General features: G+C 33.5%; 1 protein-coding gene across 1 annotated transcript; it reads right to left on the bottom strand.

Moving 5' to 3' along the window:
- Positions 1–7,801: 7,801 nt before the first annotated feature.
- On the bottom strand, positions 7,802–14,934 carry LOC113522382 (ommochrome-binding protein-like). The gene is made up of 2 exons (XM_031909231.2): positions 14,711–14,934; positions 7,802–11,024 (listed from the first exon to the last, which is right to left on the bottom strand). The coding sequence occupies exons 1-2, from the start codon at positions 14,730–14,732 to the stop codon at positions 10,156–10,158; spliced, it is 891 nt and encodes a 296-aa protein (XP_031765091.1). The 5' UTR covers positions 14,733–14,934; the 3' UTR covers positions 7,802–10,155.
- Between the last annotated feature and the right edge of the window lie 7,233 nt (positions 14,935–22,167).

Genomic DNA, 22,167 nt, shown 5'->3' with positions numbered 1-22,167 from the left:
GTTTGCGAGTAGTTGCCACGCTTGGCAAGCGGATTGGTAACCGCAGTCAGACTATAGAGATGTTTTAAGAGGCACGTTGCTGCCCAATCCTCGCCGTCCCTTAGTCGTCTCTTACGACACCCACGGGATAGAAAGAGATGGGTTATTCTATGCAGGAGCCACATGGTCATACGAAAAAAGATACTTACTCGTACATATTAATATTCAGCTATATCCTATCCTTTTCCGTGGGTGTCGTAAGAGACGACTAGGGGAACATAATGATCGAGCAGTATTTTTCTTAAAATGTCACTGAAGCCTAACTGCAGTTGCCAACCCGCCTGCTAAGCGTGACAACTACTAGCAAAATCGTTCCAATAGACGCTTTTATTCTTTACCATGCACGATTTATCGTTAACTTTCACGATTTATCTATATATATTCCACGATATATTCCATGGGTACTGTCACTCTTCTTTTTTACCAGAGGGAGACTTTGTACAAAAGTCGATTGCTTGGATACCTCTGTCCCATTCGTGTTTCAACCGTAATGCAGTTGTGTTTGCATGGCTGTGTTTCGGTTTGAAGGGTGGGATATGGCGTGAATTTACTGGGTACAGAGGAATAACACCTGAGTCCTCAGGAATGGCAACGCATGGAGGGGATCATGGGCGAAACAGTATACTCTGTTATGTCCATGGTACTGCTTATGTCTATAGGCGACGATTATCACTTTCCATCAGGTGGGCCGTCAGCTTGTTTGCCATTTTAAGTTGTATAAAAAAAAGACTATAATTAGAATTAAATTCCATTTATATGTATTATTAAATGTAAAGTAAAGAAGCAAACATGACCAGACCAGTCCCCACAAGTAGCATCCATTCACGAATATGACGAATGAGCCAGTCGTCATTGCGCTTAACAATATTTCTAGGAACTAAACGACCCGGTCCATCATGCTATTATATTAGATATTTTATCTTTTTTTTTTTATACAACTCAGAATGGCAAACAAGCTAACGGCTCACCTGATGGAAAGTGATAACCGTCGCCTATAGACATGAGCAGTACTATGGACATAACAGAGTATACTGTTCGCCGATGATCCCCCCCATGCGTTGACATTCCTGAGGACTCAGGTGTTATTCCTCTGTACCCAGTAAATTCACTGCTTTACGGTTGAAACCCGAATGGGACAGAGGTACCCAAGCAATCGACTTTTGTACAAAGTCTCCCTCTGGTAATATATACTGGTTATAACAATATATCAATTTACAACACCCGAGTCCTCAGGAATTGGAACGCATTAGGGGTATGATGGGCGAAAGAGTATACTCTATTATGTCCATGGTACTGCTCATGTCTATAGGCGACGTTTACCACTTTCTATCAGATGGGCCGAAAGCTTTTTGCTATTCTATGTTGCTAAAAAAAGGTTGATCGATTGGTAAAAAGGCACTTCCTATCGATTCGTTTTGCCCAAAACATTACGATGTAATTGAATCGCCATTGCCCATATTTCTTTCCGCCTAGATCTTATTACTTGGGACTGTGTGTTACCTTCTGTCATTTATCAACTCCCAGCTCTATATATACTTGTCGTACAAATATGATTCTCACATATTATATTATGTGAAAACCTTCCCGATTCTGGACCGATATTAATGATTCCTGCCTCTGTTTGTTGCCGACTGATTGAGAGAAAATATTTATAATAAAACATTAAGCCAGTGATATACACAGTACCGTACATTGAAGTTTTATTAGATAAAAGAAAAATACTTATCTTTTTCATTAAAACTAAATCTTCGAGATTGTACCGCACTAATATATTAAATTGAAGTTAGTTCAAGTTCTCCATAGAAATAAGATACACTGATGTTTCCTCGATAATGACTTGTTATTTCAGTAAATTAATACCCAACTGCGCGGTATTTTATCCAATTATATATTTATTATATTATAGTATGTAGTAATTATATATTTCTGGTTATTTGGTTACAATTATTTTGTCTCATTTCGCTACCATTAGTGTGTATGTGTGTGCGATTACTCGAAGATTGACCACCACTATTATGTAAGTTCCACAACCTTTTAATCAATCTCTGACTGCCATTTTGTTCACGCACGTTTTAAGACAGACGTTTCACCTCTAAAGAAGCATTTCAAACAGATTATTTGCTTGCTCTTCAAAGCTTACACAATGTACAAGAAATAGGTATATAATATGACACAGTGTTACTATTATTATAATATATTTATTTATTTATTTAACACTTTATTGCACCGTGTAAAAATAAAAGGTCCACCTGTGTACATTTTGGTATAGCCTAATATTTACATGATAGGTAAATATACAAAGGCAAATAAATAAATAAATACAGTAAATTTTATTGTAAAGTAATACAAAATATTCGGGGCATTCCTTTTTTTTTATATATATATCGGTTTCTGTACAGATAACATGATCTTTTTTTTTAACTAATCCTTCCAAACATTATAAATGTGAATGTGCGTTTGTTTGTTACTTCTTAACACCTTAACAGTTTAACCAATTATTATGAAATATGATATACACTTACTACTCGTATATGAGAGGGAGAAGTACATAAGCTTGTGTCGGTCAATCGACATAACTTTGTCACGCAGACAAAGTCACAGGTTAAAGCTAGCAATAAATAATCACTAGTAACCAAACACAATAATGGCCGTGTGGTGCCGCTATAGAATAAACTACCCCTGCCTATCTCTTAGGTGTCGTAAGAGCCGACTAAGGGAATGCAAGGGATGGACAGCAGCGTCCCTCTTAAAACATCTCTAAAGCCTAACTGCAGTTGACAATCCGCCTGCCAAGGCAACTACTGGTAAAACTCCCCTTGAGGAGGATTATAGCTTTCAGCAGTGGACAGTTAAAGGCTGATATGTTGATTTTTTTTATACAACTTAGAATAGCAAGCAAGCTGACGGCCCACCTGATGGAAAGTGGTAACCGTCGCCTATAGACATAACCAGTACCGTGGACATAACAGAGTATACTGTTTTACCCATGATATCCCCCATGCGTTGCCATTCCTGAGGACTCAGGTGTTATTCCTCTGTACCCAGTAAATTCACGCCATATCCCACCCTTCAAACCGAAACACAGCTATGCAAACACAGCTGCTTCACGGTTGAAACACGAATGAGATAGAGGTACCCAAGCAATCGACTTTTGTACAAAGTCTCCCTCTGGACCAATATCTATTCCGTTTGGATCTCACAACTTATGTGTGTATCTCACCTTCTGTCATTTATCAATTCTCAGCTCTATATATATATAACTGTCATACAAATATGATTCTCACATTATTATTTTCACATACATCCTCTTATCTTTCCGTTAGTTTTCCCCCCGAAACCGTCATAATAAATGTCACGATTTGTAAACCAATATAAAGCTCCACGATACCATTTATTACATTATTTTTCTTTTGATTTCATCCGTGAAAACTCTTAGCTTAGACAGCTATCCCCCGAGACAACGTGGGTTAGATACGAGTATGTCATTTAATGTTTTGACTCAGTTAATGTCATAAAAAATAAATACCTTACAAACTTACCTCACTATATAACTACGTATATATTGAAGAGATTTGAGTAAAATTTGATACACGATTAAGTTATATCAAGGGACTATTTAAAATAGACAAGAATATAGAATTATTTGTCCCAATGAATTAATATATTGCTAACATATGATATATACCATTATTTTCAAACAAAAAGAACTAGACTTAAGTTTATACACAACTTATTAATATAATAATTATCACCACGTCGGTCCCGACATAGAATGGGCCACCCCTTCTTTTCCAGCGAGTGTCGAAAGAGGCGACAAAGGGAAGGCGAGGGATGGACTGCAGCGTCCCTTTTAAAACATCACTAAAAGCCTAACTGCAGTTGCCAATACGCCTACCAAGTGTGGCAACTACTGGCAAAACTTCCCTTCTGGGGAAGGCATGTGTTCAGCAGTGAACAGTTAAGGGCTGATATGATAATGATAATTATAATATATTATATTATAATTATAATAAATGTTATTATACTAACTTGTTTTATCGTCGAGTGTATCTTCGTTACATATTTCTAAAAAAACCTTAATAATATCTGCCAGAGGGTGTATTTTGTAACTTACAAGGTCAAACGTATAATGCCTCATTCATACCGACAGCTTAGATTTATTATCGTAAACTAAAGTCATGAATTAGATGAAAATATTGTATTGTGGTCAACTCCCAGATAAGGCTTATAATTTACGACTTATTTATACTATCTTAGGCCTAGCACGTAGTTTCATCTGTTTACTAGATTTAGGAGATACTTAGAACAGCATAAATGTGCCACAGGGGAATCTTAGTGGTGGTATAAAATGGTATTGATAAAACTGATTAAGTTTCTTTAAAAACATTATAACGACTTTTAACTGTACATGCAAAAAACGGTCGCTTAGATGATTAAAAACCCTTCTCAGATTTCCTGTAATTAAACTCTTAGTAAGATTTTTAGCTTCATAAATATTATTGTTTGTATTTATAATAAGTTTACTGTTGTAAATGTGTAATTTAGAGTATCTATCTATTTTTTTTAATGGGTGATAATGGAATGCTAACCCCGCCTGCGCTATCGGTATACGCTGGCGGTGCACCAGTGAAAGATGATAGGTGAGGATGAAGCAGGTCAGTTGGCCCATTGTGACGAATTCAACAAGAATTGTTCACAATGGTTTCCAGGGGGAACCACATGGAGGTCGACTTAATAGGGCATATTGCTAGCAATGGGGCTGTCAAACTCCATTGCTAACAATCCCTTTCCCCCCAGTATCTATCTATTACATCATTATCACAGCGTAATAAACAATCAGTATTCCAACGCCTCTAACACGTACCGATCGATTTTATGACAATTCGGGACCCATTGAGATGTCTAGGCAGTGACTTAAGTATCTCTATTCAACCACTGTGGAAAGAAAGAAATCTTTAGACTCTGCTTTAATAGTATATAACATTTATATAATGTATAATCATTATATATATATATATATATATATATATATATATATATATATATATATATATATATATATATAATGATTTACCAGGATTAAAGCGCCTTAACGGCTTAATTTTATGGATAATAATAGTATGGTAACCCCGCTTTTGCTACAGGTATACTGGCGGGGCACCAGTGAGGAATGATAGGTGAGGATGAAAAAGTTGGTCAGTTAGCCCACCGTGATGAATACACCTGGAATTCAGCATGTTGATTTCCTAAAGGGGTCACGTGGAAGTTGCTAGCAATTTACCCTATATTGCTAGCAATGGAACTGGTAGTCCGCATTACTAAAATTATTTTCCCCCCTCCCACCCTGTTTAAAATATTAATAAGAACAATAAATGTACATTGCTCTAAAAATAAATAAATTTCAATATACAACAATAGGTATGCCGTGAGAAAATCAAGTAAACCTTGAACTTTGCGGCTAAATATATTTTACAGCCATTTAGCGTTTACTATATCAGTCGGGTCCTTGTAAAACACCACTTACACAATCCAATCTACTTCAATTACTAAAGTTAATTGTTCTACATTTATTTGTGTCAATATACCTACTGCCTACTCGTTCTTAATTGAACAAACACAATTAAAGTCTATTTTGTTTACTACATATATATATTCGAAACGGTTAATTATTAAATAGTGTTCCAGAAAAGAAAATCGACTTCCAATTATGGCAACAAACAATTATTTTTAGATTAAAAAACTAAACTAGTAAACCGATTTTGATAAAAATTTCTGTAAACTATAAGTATATGATTTTAGATAAAAAAAGAATTTTTCAAATCGATTTACAGCTGACGATGTTATGAGGTAATGAAAATAAAAAAAAAAATATAACCTACTTTTTTTTTTAAATTGGTCGAAAATTTTTTGGGTATTCCTAATTAATGCTTGACAAACTTCAAGAAATTTCGTATAAGGAAAAAAGTCATAAAGCCAGAGATATTTATAAATATAATAATTCATTCGAGCAAAACTCTTTTCAATGATACGTCAGGAATCGAAGCAAATTTTCCTTTCATCCAAATATTTGATATTTCAAGATTTACTGACGACCGTAACTTTTGTTTCCTTTTACTTTTTCCCCAGTAAAGTTTCACGACATTCTAACTTAAACAGAAAAAGTTATGAAGTGATATATAGACAGATGAAAAGGAAGCCAGAGGATCACGAATGACGCATTACAAGGGTTCAAGTTTAGCCATTCCTCTGCGGAATCCTGAAAAGGTAACATTTATTAATAAATCAAATTTGTACTTTTTAATATTTTTTTTTACGTTAAAAATGTGACGATATTACACTTAAAATCAAAATAAAACTTATATATATAAATATAGGTACATGTAAATACTTCACATTTTTATTTTACAATAGTAACATAATTTCTACAAAATACAATTAAGTAATTAAATTAATAAATCTACTTCTTAAAATATACAACATTATAATATAATCTCGATTATCCGAATCAAATAAACTAATCGAAAATCCGGATAATCAAATTCAAAGTTATATCAAACAATAATTCAATTATTGTTTTATTATGTAAAGGGTTTTACATAAGTCATTTAAACAATACGATTTAAAACATACGAACTATAAAGATAATTGATTACATAATACCTATTTACCCAATTAATGCATAATATCATTTCTAAATCAGTAATTAGAGCCGTGAAGAATAAGTCCGGATAATCGAATATTCGATACAACATTATAGTAGAATCTCAATTATCCGAATCAAATAAAATAATCGAAAATCCGGATAATCAAATTCAAAGTTATATCAAACAATAAGTCAATTATTGTTTTATTATGTAAAGGGTTTTTACACAAGTAATTTAAACAATACGATTTAAAAAATACGAACTATAAAGATAATTGATTACATAATACCTATTTACCCAATTTATACATAATATCATTCTTAAATCAGTAATTAGAGCCGTGAAGAATAAGTCCGGATAATCGAATATTCGGATTATCGATATTCGGATAATCGAGATTCTAATGTATTTATTGGTGTCATTATTGAAAGCATCTTAGGAGTAAAGAGTTTATGAAACCGGCGTGAATATATGACGAGTTATGTGTTAATAAATTAGTAATAAGGATAAAGGTTTTTCTTTTTATTTCGTATTTGTTTCTGTCATTATTTATTTCATACTAAAGTACTCATTTCCCTCTGCCTACTCCGTAAAAGAGCTGGTATGAAAATAAATTATTCAAGTATATATTTATTTGACTACCCCATTATGGATAAAAGATGTGTGCATTTATACATTTAATACTAACGATCCGATCCGGTTTCGTACACATAGATAGAATTTTCGAAAATAATTTAAGGCAAAACCAGGTAATTTGAATTCGAAACTAAACTACTTAACCAAATTTGATAAAACTTCTATGTAATCGATCTATAAAGGATATAAATATATCCTTTCAGATAAAACAATAATTTTCGAAATCAGTTTAAAACTAACCGAGTTATGAGATAAGAAACAAAAAATAATGCAACCGAATTGGGAACCTCCTTCTTTTTTAAATTCTGTTAATCATAGATAGATATATAGATAGATAAACACTTTATTTGAGCCATTTATGACACACGTAAATTAACAAATTTACATGTGTCATAAATCCATGTCATATTTCAAATCTATGACATATTCATATTGACGTTAAATATATTCAAAGAATAAAAATATTATATATAATAATAATAGTACATACATGAATAATGAATACAATCAATCATAATTTAACCAATTAACAAATGAGTTTATACAATCAAATTAATTATATTTTTTTAAATATAAAACAAGAGATAAAATATGAAAATATGTTTTTGCCATGTGTGTCGTCGTGTGCCAGTGACCCAAATAGGTTACAGCCCAGTAATAGTTTTGCTTAAAAGCAAATAATTATTAGCGAACAATATAGCCTATGTTAATCTCTAATAATGTAGCTTTTAATAGGCGAAAGAATTGTTGAAATCTATTGAGTAGATTTTGAGTTTATCCATGACAAATAATAATAATATATTTTTGGGGGGAAGAGATTGTTAGTATTGGAGACTGAGAATCCTATTGCTAGCAATATACCCAACCAGGTCGACCTCCTCGCGGTTCTCCCTGGAAACTATCATGGTTAATTCCTGATGAATTCATCATGATGGGCTAACTGGCCTGTTTTCATTCTCATCTATTACCCTTCACTGGTGCTCCGCCAGCGTATCCCGTTAGCGCAGGCGGGGTTACCATACCAACAACTTAAATTTACACATAGGTATTTAGGATAAAATAAAATTAAAATAATTACAATTACAAACATACTATCAAATCTTTCCTCTTTATAACATTATTATAAATGTTTACGTATATATCAGAATATAATCTAAATAAAACATAATGAATTAAATGAACTTAATAATTGAATTAAACAAAATCTATAAAATGATAAAACATAATTATTACTATTTAAAAATGGCTAATACCAACCCAAAAAAAGTCGAAGCCAAAATATGAAAATATATATACATATATTACTATTTCTTATAATTTCAGAGAAAATTTGTAAGTAATCCGATTAAGTGATTAAGTTAACTTAAGCCTTATTAAAATCATTGATACTTAAATATAACTTTTCATCAACAATCCATTCATTTTCTTGAACAAACAGGATATTGTACAGATAATGTACATATTATTTATATGATCATTATTTGTCTGTAGCACAGCTTTTCCTAATTCAGGCATCAGACTCCACAATACATAAAATACATAACAATGTGTATTCTTTAGTAAATAGTTTGTTTATACAGTATTGTGAAGAACGAATAAATATTTTTAATTTGAATTTTTAATTTGAATCATAATGAACAGTAATTCTCCATTGTATGTATTATAATTTGGTATGTCTATATGGATACGTCTGTAATTATTTATCTATAATAATTTTAAATTTTTTACCGCATTATTACATTTCTTTTTTTGCCAAAGGTTGGCTGGGAGAGAATTCTTATATAGCATTAAATCCACCTTTTGTACCAAACATATTTTGTAATGTGGTCAAAAAAGAATAAATAAATAAATTACCCTTCTACTTAAAAACGCAGTAATTGCTAATTGTATGTAAATTTATTTATTTATTTTTTATAACTAATTTATTTATTTTGTAATATTCTTATTGATATTATAAATAATCATAATAAATTAATATAAATTATTTTATTAGCTCTTGCTTATTAACCCTAGTCATATTATCGAACAAAGAATTTATTTATTTATTTAAAAAAATATTTAAAATTGCCGTGTAGGTCCCGGCGTGGAATAGGCCACCCCTTCCTTTCCCGTAGGTGTCGTAAGAGGCGACTAAAGAAGGCCGAAGGATGGACAGCAGGATCATTCTTAACACATTCTTAAAAGTCTAAGCGGTTGTCAACCCGCCAGCCAAGCATGGCAACTACTGACAAAACCCTATAAGGGGAAGGCTTACGTTCAGCAGTGGACAGTTAAAGGCTGATATGATGATGATGATGATGATGATGAATATCGAGCAGCAAACTGTTTCTGTACAAAGGATTAGTCGTTTCGTTAAATAACAGACACCAATTTCATAATCAATTAGGTGTTTTTATTTAAAATACTTTCATTTGAGGATGACATTTTGAATCCGGTCGCGCGTATAAATACTAAAATCATTTTACAACAAAGCAGCGTTTCCAAATTGTGATATTTTTCGTAATATTGGTTAAAAATCACAAGAAAAAGATGAAGAACTCAACGTAGCGAAGAGTTAAAAGGCATTTTTTGTTATTTTCCGCATACTAGTTACATGATAAAATGTAGATAAGAGATAAGTTTGTAATTTGCTAAAAAATTAAGGAAATCGATAAATTGATAAATTTGGAGAAGAAATATTTGAAATTTGGATTGAAATCATAATTCGCATATGGCAACACTACAACAAAGAACGTGGAACAAAGTACAAGTATTTTAAATAATATCGTATGATTGATATAAGGAAGTTCCATCGAGAACACAAACAGTGAATTATGTAATATCAATTAATTCATTATTAACATTTGGTCACATTAGTTTCCGTCATTTTGAACACACTCTTATCTAAATTAAATATGATATTGTTGTCATTGTCAAAAGTCAACGCTCCTATTCCGGGTATATGTGCAACTTTTACAATACTAGATTCGGCTAGATTCTTTTCAATGACCACTCTGTATAAACCATCTATCCACCACGCGTATACTGTATCATCTAAATCAATCGTCAAACCCCTAAAGAATGCATTCTTGGACAACCAAATAGTTTCCCCTTTTTTATGCAAAAACAAACCGTAATTACTCAGGAAAACAATAACGTCGTATTTAGTTAAAACAAAATTCTTAATAGGTACATAATCTAAGACGCTATTAAATTGATCGCCTTTCTTCGATATGATTCTATTGTCATCCGACTTTACGAAGTAAACGAAACCTTTGTAAAAGAGACTAAGTATCGTATCGCCTCTAGAACTGTATGGGGCCAGTTTCTTCGTGTTGCCATATGTGAAAATACCATCGTAACCCCCTAAATAGACAATGGAGTTGTCTTGATCGATGTCAAACGTTCCGAAGTTCAGTACCTTTATATGTTCATCAGAGATAACTCCTTGTACATCAGGATTGTCTAAGTTAACGAAGCCAACCTTGTAATACTCTTTGTCGGCAATTTCCGGCTCGAAGCTGTAGAAAAGTACATTCTCACTCCGCAATATGCCCATTTTGTGAACAACAATATGCGTCCTGAATGTGGCGTTCATGTCGAAGAGGTATGAGACGTTGTAACATGTCGCGTTGACTTTGATACACGACGCGCAGTCAGGGCTGACGTCCTGGGTCACGACCGCCGCTACAAGGAGCACGGCCGTAAGGAAAATCGTTTCCGAATCTGTAACAAAGAGCGAGACATTGTTACATTTTAGCCCTTTTCTCATTAAAATCTCCAACGTCTAATAGACCAATTTTAAGTTTTGAAGTATTTGCAATCGACTTCAAAAACAAGGAGGTTGTATTCCTCATAACTCCGTCAGTTTTAAACTGATTTGTATTTTTTTTTTTATTTAAAATGATATACTTACAGATTGGTCTTTTAGAAATTCTATCAAAATCGGTTTAGTAGTTTATTTTTTAAATCAAAATAACTAATTCCACTAGAATTGAAGTAGATTTTTTGCTAAACACAATGTTATGTATTTTTGCGTTCAATTCTTAGCTTTAATTAAAAGTAGTAATAAAATAATTAAAATAGCGTTATAGGTACTAGTTTTTAGTTTTTATTATATTATTGGTATATGTAGTTATATATATTATTAGTATTTATTAGTATATATATACTATATATTTATCGCAGTCTATGAACCTCAATAATACGGACAAAGTCATAGAACAAAGCTATGATATATAATAAAAAAAAGCTATATAATAAAAAAAAAATATGTCAAATATATATTGCTTTCGCGTGCACAAATTGAACAACGCACCAAACGATACAGAAATCTGTTGATTTGTATGAAAATAAAATTATTCAAATGTACAAAACCACGTTGGTTCGTCTGCGATATCGAATAATTCAAGTACATAATATATATTTCGATATACGCACTGACTACCGCATGAAATCCGCAATCCAATACTGGATTTACAATAATAATTGCTTACATATTTCAATTATCACGTATCGCAAACCTTTTGTCACTATTCTACCATCATCATTTTTTTTGGATGATAATGGAATTGTAACCCTGCCTGCGCTATTGGTATACACTGGCGGGGCACCAGTGAGAGCATGAAAGCAGGCCAGTTAGCCCATCGTGACGACGACGTACAACAAGTATTAATCATTCCGGAATCAATGATTTTCGGGAGGAACTGAGTGGAAATCGACCTGACAAAGCTTACTAGCAATAGGGCCATTAGTCCCCATTACTAACAATCCCTTTCCCCCACCATCATATATATTTTCTTGATGGGTGAAAATGGTATGGTAACGGGATACGCTGGCGGAGCACCAGTGAAGGATAATAGATGAGAATGAAAACACATCGTGATGAATTCATAAGGAATTAACCATGATAGTTTCCAGGGGGAACCGCGAGGAGGTCGACCTGATTGGGTATATTGATAGCGATGAGATTCTCAGTCTCCATTACTAACAATCCCTTTCCCCCACCATCATCATATTAGCTATTAGCACATACAGTAATCCACCCTTTCCTTTCCCGTGGGTGATGTAAGAGGCGACTAAGGGAGAGCGAGATATGGGCAACAATGTCCATCTTAAAACATCTCCAAAGCCTTACTGCATTTGCTAATCCTCCTAGGGGAGGCTTATGTTCAGCAGTGGACAGTTAGAAACTGATGTGATGATGAAGATGATATAAGACGTTAGTCACTTATCATCAGGTGAGCCGCATGCTCGTTTGCCCCCTGTGTTGTAAAAAAAAAAAAAAACTATACCCTGCTTAATATAGATCTCCCGCTTAGGGAAGTTTTGCCAATAGTTGCCATACTTGGCAGGTGGGTTTGCAACAGCAGTTTGGCTTTGGTGATGTTTTAAAAGAAACGCTGCTGCCCATCCCTCGACAATTAAGTTCTCTTAGTCGCCTCTTAAGATACCCCCGGGAAAGGAAATGTTGCCCCATTTTATGGCGAGGACTACATGGCAAAAATAAAAGATGATTGCTATTATATAACTATATCAGTATTAATCTTTTTTTCTCATGGGGCCCGTGATGAAGAAAATAAACTACCCACATGTTATGTTATTCCATATAAAAGTCATGGTAAGTTTTACAATAAAAGTTACTTTTCGAAAGTTTTTTTTTTTCTTATTGACATGAATGGCACCCGAGAAAAACATGTATAATTTTTAATATGTTTGTTTGTTAATTTGGATTATATGGTAAAATTAAATCAAAATATAAAAAAAGCTTCCGTTAAGGTTTAGCAAAACTAAGCTATTTAAGTTAATTTAGTTAAGGTATACATATAACTATATTATTATCTATTAACTGTATTAGTACATAGGTATTATTAATTTTATGTTAAAGTTAGTTTAATTATTTATTAAAACTCATAGACTTAGTATAATATACATACATATTTAAACTACGAATAAATAAATAAATATTAAATATGTATACTAACTAGGTAGCTTACCTGGTTCGTAACTCAATGGAACTAGGCCATTGTATGTATCGATCGACACGCGAGCATTTTTCTATGTGAATATTTAATAATATATGATACATATGGCGTCATATTACACTAGTTTTTTTTTTATTTTCTTTATTATAAATAAAAATTTTAAAAAATTAACATATATCAATATATTCTATTTAAAAATATAAAAATTTCAAAATGTAATTACAATCAAACCTAAATGTTATTACCAATATTTTTCTTCTTGTCTTTCGAGTCTTATCTGCCCCAAGGGTGGAGAGACAAATAATTAATGTCACGTTCACATTCTGTGTTAATTATGTTTAAATACAATATTTAACTACAAAGTAGACAATTAGGAATTGGCAAACAAGCTGACGGCCCATTTGATGGAAAGTGGTAACCGTCGCCTATAGACATGAGCAGTATCATAGACATAACAGAGTATACTGTTTCGCCCATGATACCTACCATGCGTTGCCATTCCTGAGGACTCAGGTGTTATTCCTCTGTACCCGGTAAATTCACTGCCATATCTCACCTTTCAATCCGAAACACAGCCATGCAAACACAACTACTTCACGGTAGAAACACGAGTTAAAGTAAAGTACATATATAAAGTATGTACACTAAATTTACATTGTTATAAATTATATAAAATAAAGATGTACAACAGGCGAACTTAACTCTGTAAGAGTTCTGTACCAGCAAACCTTGAGTGGTAAGGAGCATTAATTATCAATTAATCTTTATTAAAATTATAAATGTAAAAGTGGGATTGTTCGTTTGTTACCTTATATCGTCTTAACGGTTTAACCAATTACTATGAAATGTGGTATACACATACTATTGTAAATTGGGGTAATAGAGTACTTGTTATCCCAGATGTGCACGACGCACCTTTTTAGTTTCTTTTTTAATTTTATTAAAAAGATATTTTGTTTGTAATTTGAAGTCTGTGTCAGTTCAGTTTTGTTTTATTCGCTTTTTTGCTCCTTTTGTTTGTTTTGTATATTTTTTATATAATTATATTATCTTTCCAAAACACCGTGTTTCCATACCAGCATACAGTTCTTTCGCCCACACCAGACAATGGGCCTACCCCGGACACGAGGATAAAGTCGCGGGTAAAAGCTAGTAAGAAATAAATTGCGAAAAATATTTAATTTCAAATGGTCTTTGTTTTATAATTTTATAAATAATAATATTAAATATTTATTTCATTCACTCCCGAGGTATAAATAAAAGTCTTGCGTTTCAGGAGTTACATTACAGTCCATGTTATTATTTGCTGTGCTCTCTATATGCAAAATAAGTGTAGAGCGTAATTAAAAATGCTTATGTAACTTTACTGTTGAGTGTTACATTATTATAATTATTTATATTTATTTTATTATAATGAACCGAACGCACCTTTTTTATAAAGAAATTCCATATTTTGTAGCGTCAATTTACATTCCAAAAACACGACCGCAAATCTTCACCGACGACAGAGACACCACAGATAAATAAAAGCGCGGGAATCTTTTTTTCTTTTTTTTTTCACAATACATACAGATATAAAAAGGCACGGAAGTTAGATGACAATGCGCGCGTGTTCGATTCCATCGTCTACCACAATGTATGGTGTGGGTGCCCCATTGCTGTTAAATATGAAATTACCACGTGTGTCCGAGAACAGAAAATACATAGAGCAGTCCATCGAATTCTTTTTGTTAAGAGTTTTAATTTGGAGGCAAACAAATAGACAGTCCACCTGACACCTGCAACATAATTTATTTACACACTTACATCCATGGCCATGGCATTTTACTATTTGTGCCTATTTACTATAATCTAAGATATTACCTTTGTTTAGCTAAAAGAAAATCAATCAAGGTGTCAATGAATGCAGGCGACTTAGAACCATTTCTTATGGATGTTTTTAAGGGAGGATATGTACATACATAATACGTACGCATACAATACATAATACGTACTTGAATATGTGTTTAGAACTGTATTTGATTAAGTTGTTATCAAATCAAATCAAATCAAATCATCACAAAATGTACCATAAGAATTATGTTTTATCCAAATAAATTTTAAGTATTTATTTGTTTGTTCAATACTTTATTGTGCACATTAATAATACATAAAAATATGACAGAGGAATTCAAATGTACAAAGGCGAGTTTAACTCTAAAAGAGTTCTTTTCCAGCAAACCCAAATGAATGCATGAATATGAAAAAGATCTGCAAGTTTTGAATAAAATATATGTATTTTTGGAATCGTTCATTTTTTATTAAATTAAATAGTTCAAACTATTCCATTATAGCCGTCTGGATTTCACGCGGAATAAGTTTTTTTTTTTTTAATAATATACAGTACATGTACATGTACATGTACAGTAGTGCAGCTTTCTATAGGTAAAATAATATTTATAGAAGCAGCTGTATTTGCATGGTTATATTTCGGTTTGAAGGGTGGGATATGGCAATGAATTTACAGGGTACAGAAGAATAACACCCGAGTCCTCAGAAATGGCAACACATGGGAGGTATCATGGGCGAAACAGTAAACTCTGTTATGTCCATAGTACTGCTCATGTCTATAAGCAACGGTTACCACTTTCCATCAGGTGGGCCGTCAGCTTGTTTGCCATTCTAAGTAGTATAAAAAAAAATAAAAAAAATCTAATAAATAATCCATACTACGAGCACATTTGTCTGTACGAGATCGTCGCTCTAGCTTTTCTTCACCATCGGTTTTCATTTCCTCAAACAAATAACTAACCTACTTTAGTAAGTAGCAATACTTCAGTTTGCATTAGTTTATTTTGCTTTATTTGTGTGAGCTAAAAAAAAATAAACAAGCTGACTTGTCCCTTGAAAGGATTTCTTCCAGTCAACCTTTTTTGTTATGGGTGAAAATGGTATGGTAACCCCGCCTGCGCTAACGGGATACGCTAGCGGAGCACCAGTGAAGGGTGATAGATGAGAATGAAAACAGGCCAGTTAGCCCATCATGATGAATTTATCAGAAATTAACCATGATAGTTTCCAGGGAGAACCGCGAGAAGGTCGACCTGGTTGGATATATTGCTAGCAATGGGATTCTCAGTCTCCATTACTAACAATCCTTTTCCCCCCAGTCAACCTTTAGAACCAGAAAAAAAACGCGGTAAGAGTGTTTCTTTTTTTTTTAATTTATTAGGCTTTGACCAAAAGCCATCTGCCAATGATCAGAGTATTTTTTTATTCTTCTTTTTTTTAACAAACACAGCTCCGTATATTTCCAGTCCATTTGCCACCCACCGATCCAGCCCGTGGACACGAATAAAGGTCCGCACCGAACTATGATAAAACACTATTTATGTGATTGTTTACTGATGCTAATAACACTGGGAACACAACTGCTACATGTGTTCTGATTGTTGGCAATCGTGTACCTAACATTATTTACCATAATAATGTAACACAAGTATTGAAATACTAAGCCGAGGCAATTCCGCGCCGTATTCAATTTTTTTTTTTTTTTATTCAATTGACCTTTTTCAATATATTTATATGCTTTTGTACATTCACTTTTAATTAAGATATTAGGTTATAACAAAAATGTACACAGACCAACTTATCCCTTAAAGAGATTTCTTCCAGTCAACCTACCAACAGTATACTCTATGTTATGTTCATGGTACTGCTCACACCTAAAGACAGGCAACAAGCTGACGACCCACCTAACACAGTATACTGTTTGGCGCATGATACCCATGCGTTTTCATTCCTGAAGACTGAGCTGTTATGCCTCTGTACCCCATAAATTCACTGCTACATATATCCCACCCTTCAAACCGAAACACAGCCATGCAAACACAACTGCTTCACGGTAGAAACACGAATGAGACAGAGGTGCCCAAGCAAACGACTTTTGCCTTTTCTCCCTCTGGTAAATAATTTTAGTAAAATTCATTTTCATTAAAATCTATTGAAATAGAAAGTAATATTGTTAGTAATTACGTAAGTACTAGGGGGAAGGGATCGTTAGTAATGCGGGCTACCAGCCCCATTGCTAGCAGTATACCCTGTCAGGTCGACCTCCACGCGGTTCCCCCTAGAAACCATCGTGCTGAGTTCCATGTGTATTCATCACGATGGGCTGACTGACCTGCCTTTTTTCATTATTCACCTATCACCCCTCACTGGTGCTCCGCCAGCGTATATCGATAGCGCGGGCGGGGTCACCATTCCATTAATCATCCATTAAAAAAAAATACGTAAATACTACCGCGGAAATATTTCGAGACAATCAATTGCATCATCTTACGAACATGATTGAACTCGTCCGCAGTTGTATGAAGTACATACATATGTATGTACATATTCTTCCTGTAGTAGTCACCTAATACTACGCGACGCCCACATACAAATATTTAACGTAATCACTTCCTAACTGGACCATGAGACTGGGCCAAGCACGAGGCGGAGTACTTCACTTGTTATTAATACGAAGTGGGATGAATTGGGAACAAAACAATGCATTTGTCAACTATTTTAACTAAGAAATCCCACTATGGGATAACTCCGCCATTGTGTTTTAAACCTGTCACCTCTCACTAATGCCCTGCCAGTGTATACCAATAGCACAGGCGGGGTTACCATGCCATTTTCACCCATTAAAAAACCCATATCTTATATTTCTTATCTATATCACTCGTTGAAAGCAACAGTAAAGATTTTTCATTCATTAATATCCGACCTTCTATTATACAAGATACCTGGGGGTCTACCATTAAATGAAATTCCGAATTTTCGGGCTCAATTTCGTGTTTTTGTTCGTACCAAAATCGACCCTGTAAATGGAGCTTAACATTTCGTTTATTATAATTCCTATCATAAAAGTTCAAAGGAACGATATTTTAGCATTTTTAATATTTTTAAACGATACATATCATGTAATTTTAGCATAAAATTTTTGTTTCGTTCGGATCCGAAATTTCGGAAAACATTTCATGGTAGGCCCTCTGATCTGAGAGATTAACTCTACTGATCTTGTTCATTAACCCTGTGTTAACTAACTTAAAACAACTTTTTATTCAACCAATTTTATTCTTTGTCTCTGGCAATATAAATTAAGTCGTCCTCATAATATTATAAAGACTTTTACGTAGCGAAATATTGCGACGGCTTTTTCAAAAGTTCCAAAAATAAAGTTATATTTTATTGTATACATTCTTTTTGTGATTAACAAAGTTTTTATAAAGTATCTAATAAAGTCTTAAAATAAGACTTAAATAGGTAGAATACAAGTAATTAATAAGTAAATTACCAGAGGGAGACTTTGTACAAAAGTCGATTGCTTGGGTACCTCTGTCCCATGGCTGTGTTTCGGTTTGAAGGGTGGGATATTGCGTGAATTTATAGGGTACAGAGGAATAACATCTGAGTCCTCAGAAATGGCAACGCATGGGGGGTATCATGGGTGAAACAGTATACTCTGTTGTGTTCGTGGTACTGCTCATGTCTATAGGCGACGGTTACCACTTTCCATCAGGTGGGCCGTCAGCTTATTTGCCATTCTAAGTTGTATAAAAAAAATGTAAACGTCTTAACCCTATACAGGTAGTATATTACTATTCATATTTTTTTAATGTTTTTTTATCTCATAACAGCGTTAATTATAAACAATTTTTTTTTTTTTTTTATATAAAAGGATATACTTACAGTACTTACAGATAGGACCCACAGAAATTTTATCAAATTCAGTTACATAGTACAGTTCTGAAATCAAAATACTGGTTTTGCTACAATTGAAGTCTTTCAAAAGAAAGCTTTTCACAATCTTTACGTCTACCTAGTTATGTAATTTGTTTATTGCAGAAGTCCATATCATTTGATTAGAATTATTATATTTTATTTTATGCCACTACCATTAATATGCTTGTGACTGAAGATTAATCACCACTATTACTACCAAATGGTCGACAACTTTCCATATTAGCCATCAATCTCCAACTGCCATTTTGTTCACACACGTTTTGTTTGTTGACACGTGTCTCACCTCTTAAAGAGGCATCTTCAAGTATATTATTAGATCGCTGATCGGAGCCTAGAATTAACCCTTCAACACCCAAATTATGAATACTACTGTAAACCTACTTAATCAGAAATAATACTTATAATAAATCTACTTGAATATTTCTATTTTCATCCGACTTAAAAAAAAATCAAGTTCTCAATACAGTTGTCTTTTTTATGATTGTTACCTCATAACTGCGCCAGTTATAAACTGATCTGGAAAATTATTTTTTTATCTGAAAACCGCCTGCCAAGCGTGGCAGCTACTGGCAAACACCCTCAAGGAGGAGGCTTATATTTAACAGTGGACAGTTAAAGACTTACATGATGATGATATTATATATAAAAATCATTTTTTACATAGTCCGAAAATTTTACCAATAAAAACATAAACAATTACCTAATTGTTAACAAAGAACTATATGAATTTTTAATTATGTATTTAATAAATGCTAATATCTAATAAAAAAAAAACCTTCCACGTATCTGCAATTTTCCATTATAAAAGCAAAACTATGAAACTGAAAAGAGACAAATTAACACGTTTTACTGCCGCAAATCCCGCATTTATAGCTCTTAAACAACTGCAATGTTGCCAAAGCCGTTATCTATCTCATTTCCCCTTTCGCGTAACCCTATTTAAGTAAAAGAGATACAAGATCCAACTGATAACATAATAATAACTTGCCTTACTTGAGAAATACGCTAAAACCAGAAGGACTCTGATAATATCTTTTCAACATTAGCAGATTAATGAAGCGAAAATGCAATGTAATTAGGCGGGGGTTTAATCTTTATATCAGAAAATAAAGGGTTTATGAATTTCAACCCTTATAGAGCTACTCAACGAACGGTGGAGGTATCCAAAAATGTTTTTTTTTTTTAATAGCGCGTTAGAAGCGCGCTTTTGTTGAGCTATTCAATTCGATTGTTCGATTTTTTTTCATCTGAAAAGAAATATTAATAGATTGATGCCATAGAATTTACCAGAAGGAGACTTTGTACAAAAGTCGATTGCTTGGGTACCTCTGTCCCATTCGTGTTTCAACCGTGAAGCAGTTGTGTTTGCATGGCTGTGTTTCACTTTAAAGGGTGGGATATGGCGTGAATTTACTGGGTACAGAGGAATAACACTTGAGTCCTCAGGAATGGCAACGCATGGGGGGTATCATGGGCGAAACAGTATTCTCTGTTATGTCCATGGTACTGCTCATGTCTATAGGCGACGGTTACCACTTTCCATCAGGTGGGTCGTCAGCTTGTTTGCCATTCTAAGTTGTATAAAAAAAAATAGAAATTTTATCAATACGGTTCAGTAATTTAGTTTTTAAATCAAAATAACCGGTGTTGCCACAATGAAAGTCAGTATTTTCTGAAAACTTAATTAAATATCAGTGTTTTGCTCTTTTGAGTTGTTTTGCTGTTTGTTTTGTTATTTTGCTCAAATATGGTTGAGAGCAAAAATGGCTGGCTCATCTGTTATACTCGTGAACGGGTGCTGCTTGTGGATACTGGTCTGTTTGGGTTACAAACACTGATTAGACTATTTGCTTTTGCAATAGCATATGCTGGTGGTCACTCTATTCTCCCAAATTTGAATTTAAAAATGAATCTGTATTATTGTAAACATGTATAAAATTTATTTGAAAAGAATACGAGCTGAGTTTCTTGTCAGTTCTTCTCATCTCGAAATCATTCTGAACTGACGGTAGATTTGACATATCATAAGAGTCTGGAATAGACTTACATGAATAAAGATATTTTGAATTTAGATTTTTTTGAGGGCAATAGGTTTGAATTGAGGGCAAACAATAAGCTGAGTTGTGACCATTTTGTGTTGTAAAAAATTTTAAGCTACCCGAACAGGCAGGGCCTACAAATGTTAATATAGACGACTCAAATTTTGTCCTTTATAAATTTTTCAATCGTGAACTACTCTTATTTATAAATATAATAAAATTTAACTAAACAATGTCAGTAGTGTATGGGAAATGTTTAAGAAAAATTGATATGATTGGGGGCTTAATAAGACTAATCTACCATCCGTAGAATAAAACATTTTAAAAATTCTGTCTGTCTATATATTTATACCAGCATTAATAGCAAAAACTTCTGCACCATATTTGATGCTATTTCCACAATTGCATGCCAGAAGGTCTATCTTGAAATCTGATATACATTTTATCATAAAGCGCCATCTAGAAGTAATCCATTTTATTGTTATCGAAATGCGTACGACGTAGCGGGCAAAAGCTATAATATTATATTATATTATAAGTGTGAAAGTTTGTAAAATGTTTTTCTATCAACCAATTAGACTTAAACTGCTAAACGGATTTGAATGAAACTTAGTACACGTACATAAGACTCGTATTAACACATAGGATACTTAATGTTTTCTGGTATACTTTACGATTGCCGTGTCCCGGCATAAAATAGGCCACCCCTTCCTTTCCCGTGAGTGTCGTAAGAGGCGAATAAGCGAGGGCGAGGGATGGACAGCAGCGTTCTTCTTAAAAAGTCTCTAAAGCCTAACTGCGGTTATCAATCCGCTTGCCAAGCGTGATAACAACTAGCAGAACCCCCCGAGGAAGAGGCTTATATTCAGCAGTGGACAATTAAAGGCTGACATGATGATGATGATGATGATGATACTTTATTTACTGATGCACACAGGCAAAATCAAAGGGAACAACTAGTATGTCCTACAGTACGTTAGATTCTTACCCCTTATGAATAAATCTTTGTAAATATATACAATAATAAATGTCTCTTTCCTCGGTGCAAAATTTCTTATTGGAAAGAAAGAGACA

Source organism: Galleria mellonella, unplaced genomic scaffold (genome assembly GCF_026898425.1).
Source record: "Galleria mellonella isolate WM207_F2 unplaced genomic scaffold, CSIRO_AGI_GalMel_v1 utg184, whole genome shotgun sequence".
NCBI lineage: Eukaryota > Metazoa > Arthropoda > Insecta > Lepidoptera > Pyralidae > Galleria > Galleria mellonella.
Note: the sequence above shows the minus strand (reverse complement) of the source record. Positions and strands in the feature narration are given on the sequence as shown.

What these genes read in the sequence shown, in the direction of transcription:
- LOC113522382 (XM_031909231.2), bottom strand. Translation starts at nt 14,732, where the DNA reads ATGGAATTTCTTTATAAAAAAG. An exon ending in GGAATTTCTTTATAAAAAAG is followed by an intron (nt 11,025 to 14,710) that starts GTGCGTTCGGTT and finishes TCTTTGTTACAG; the next exon opens with ATTCGGAAACGATTTTCCTT.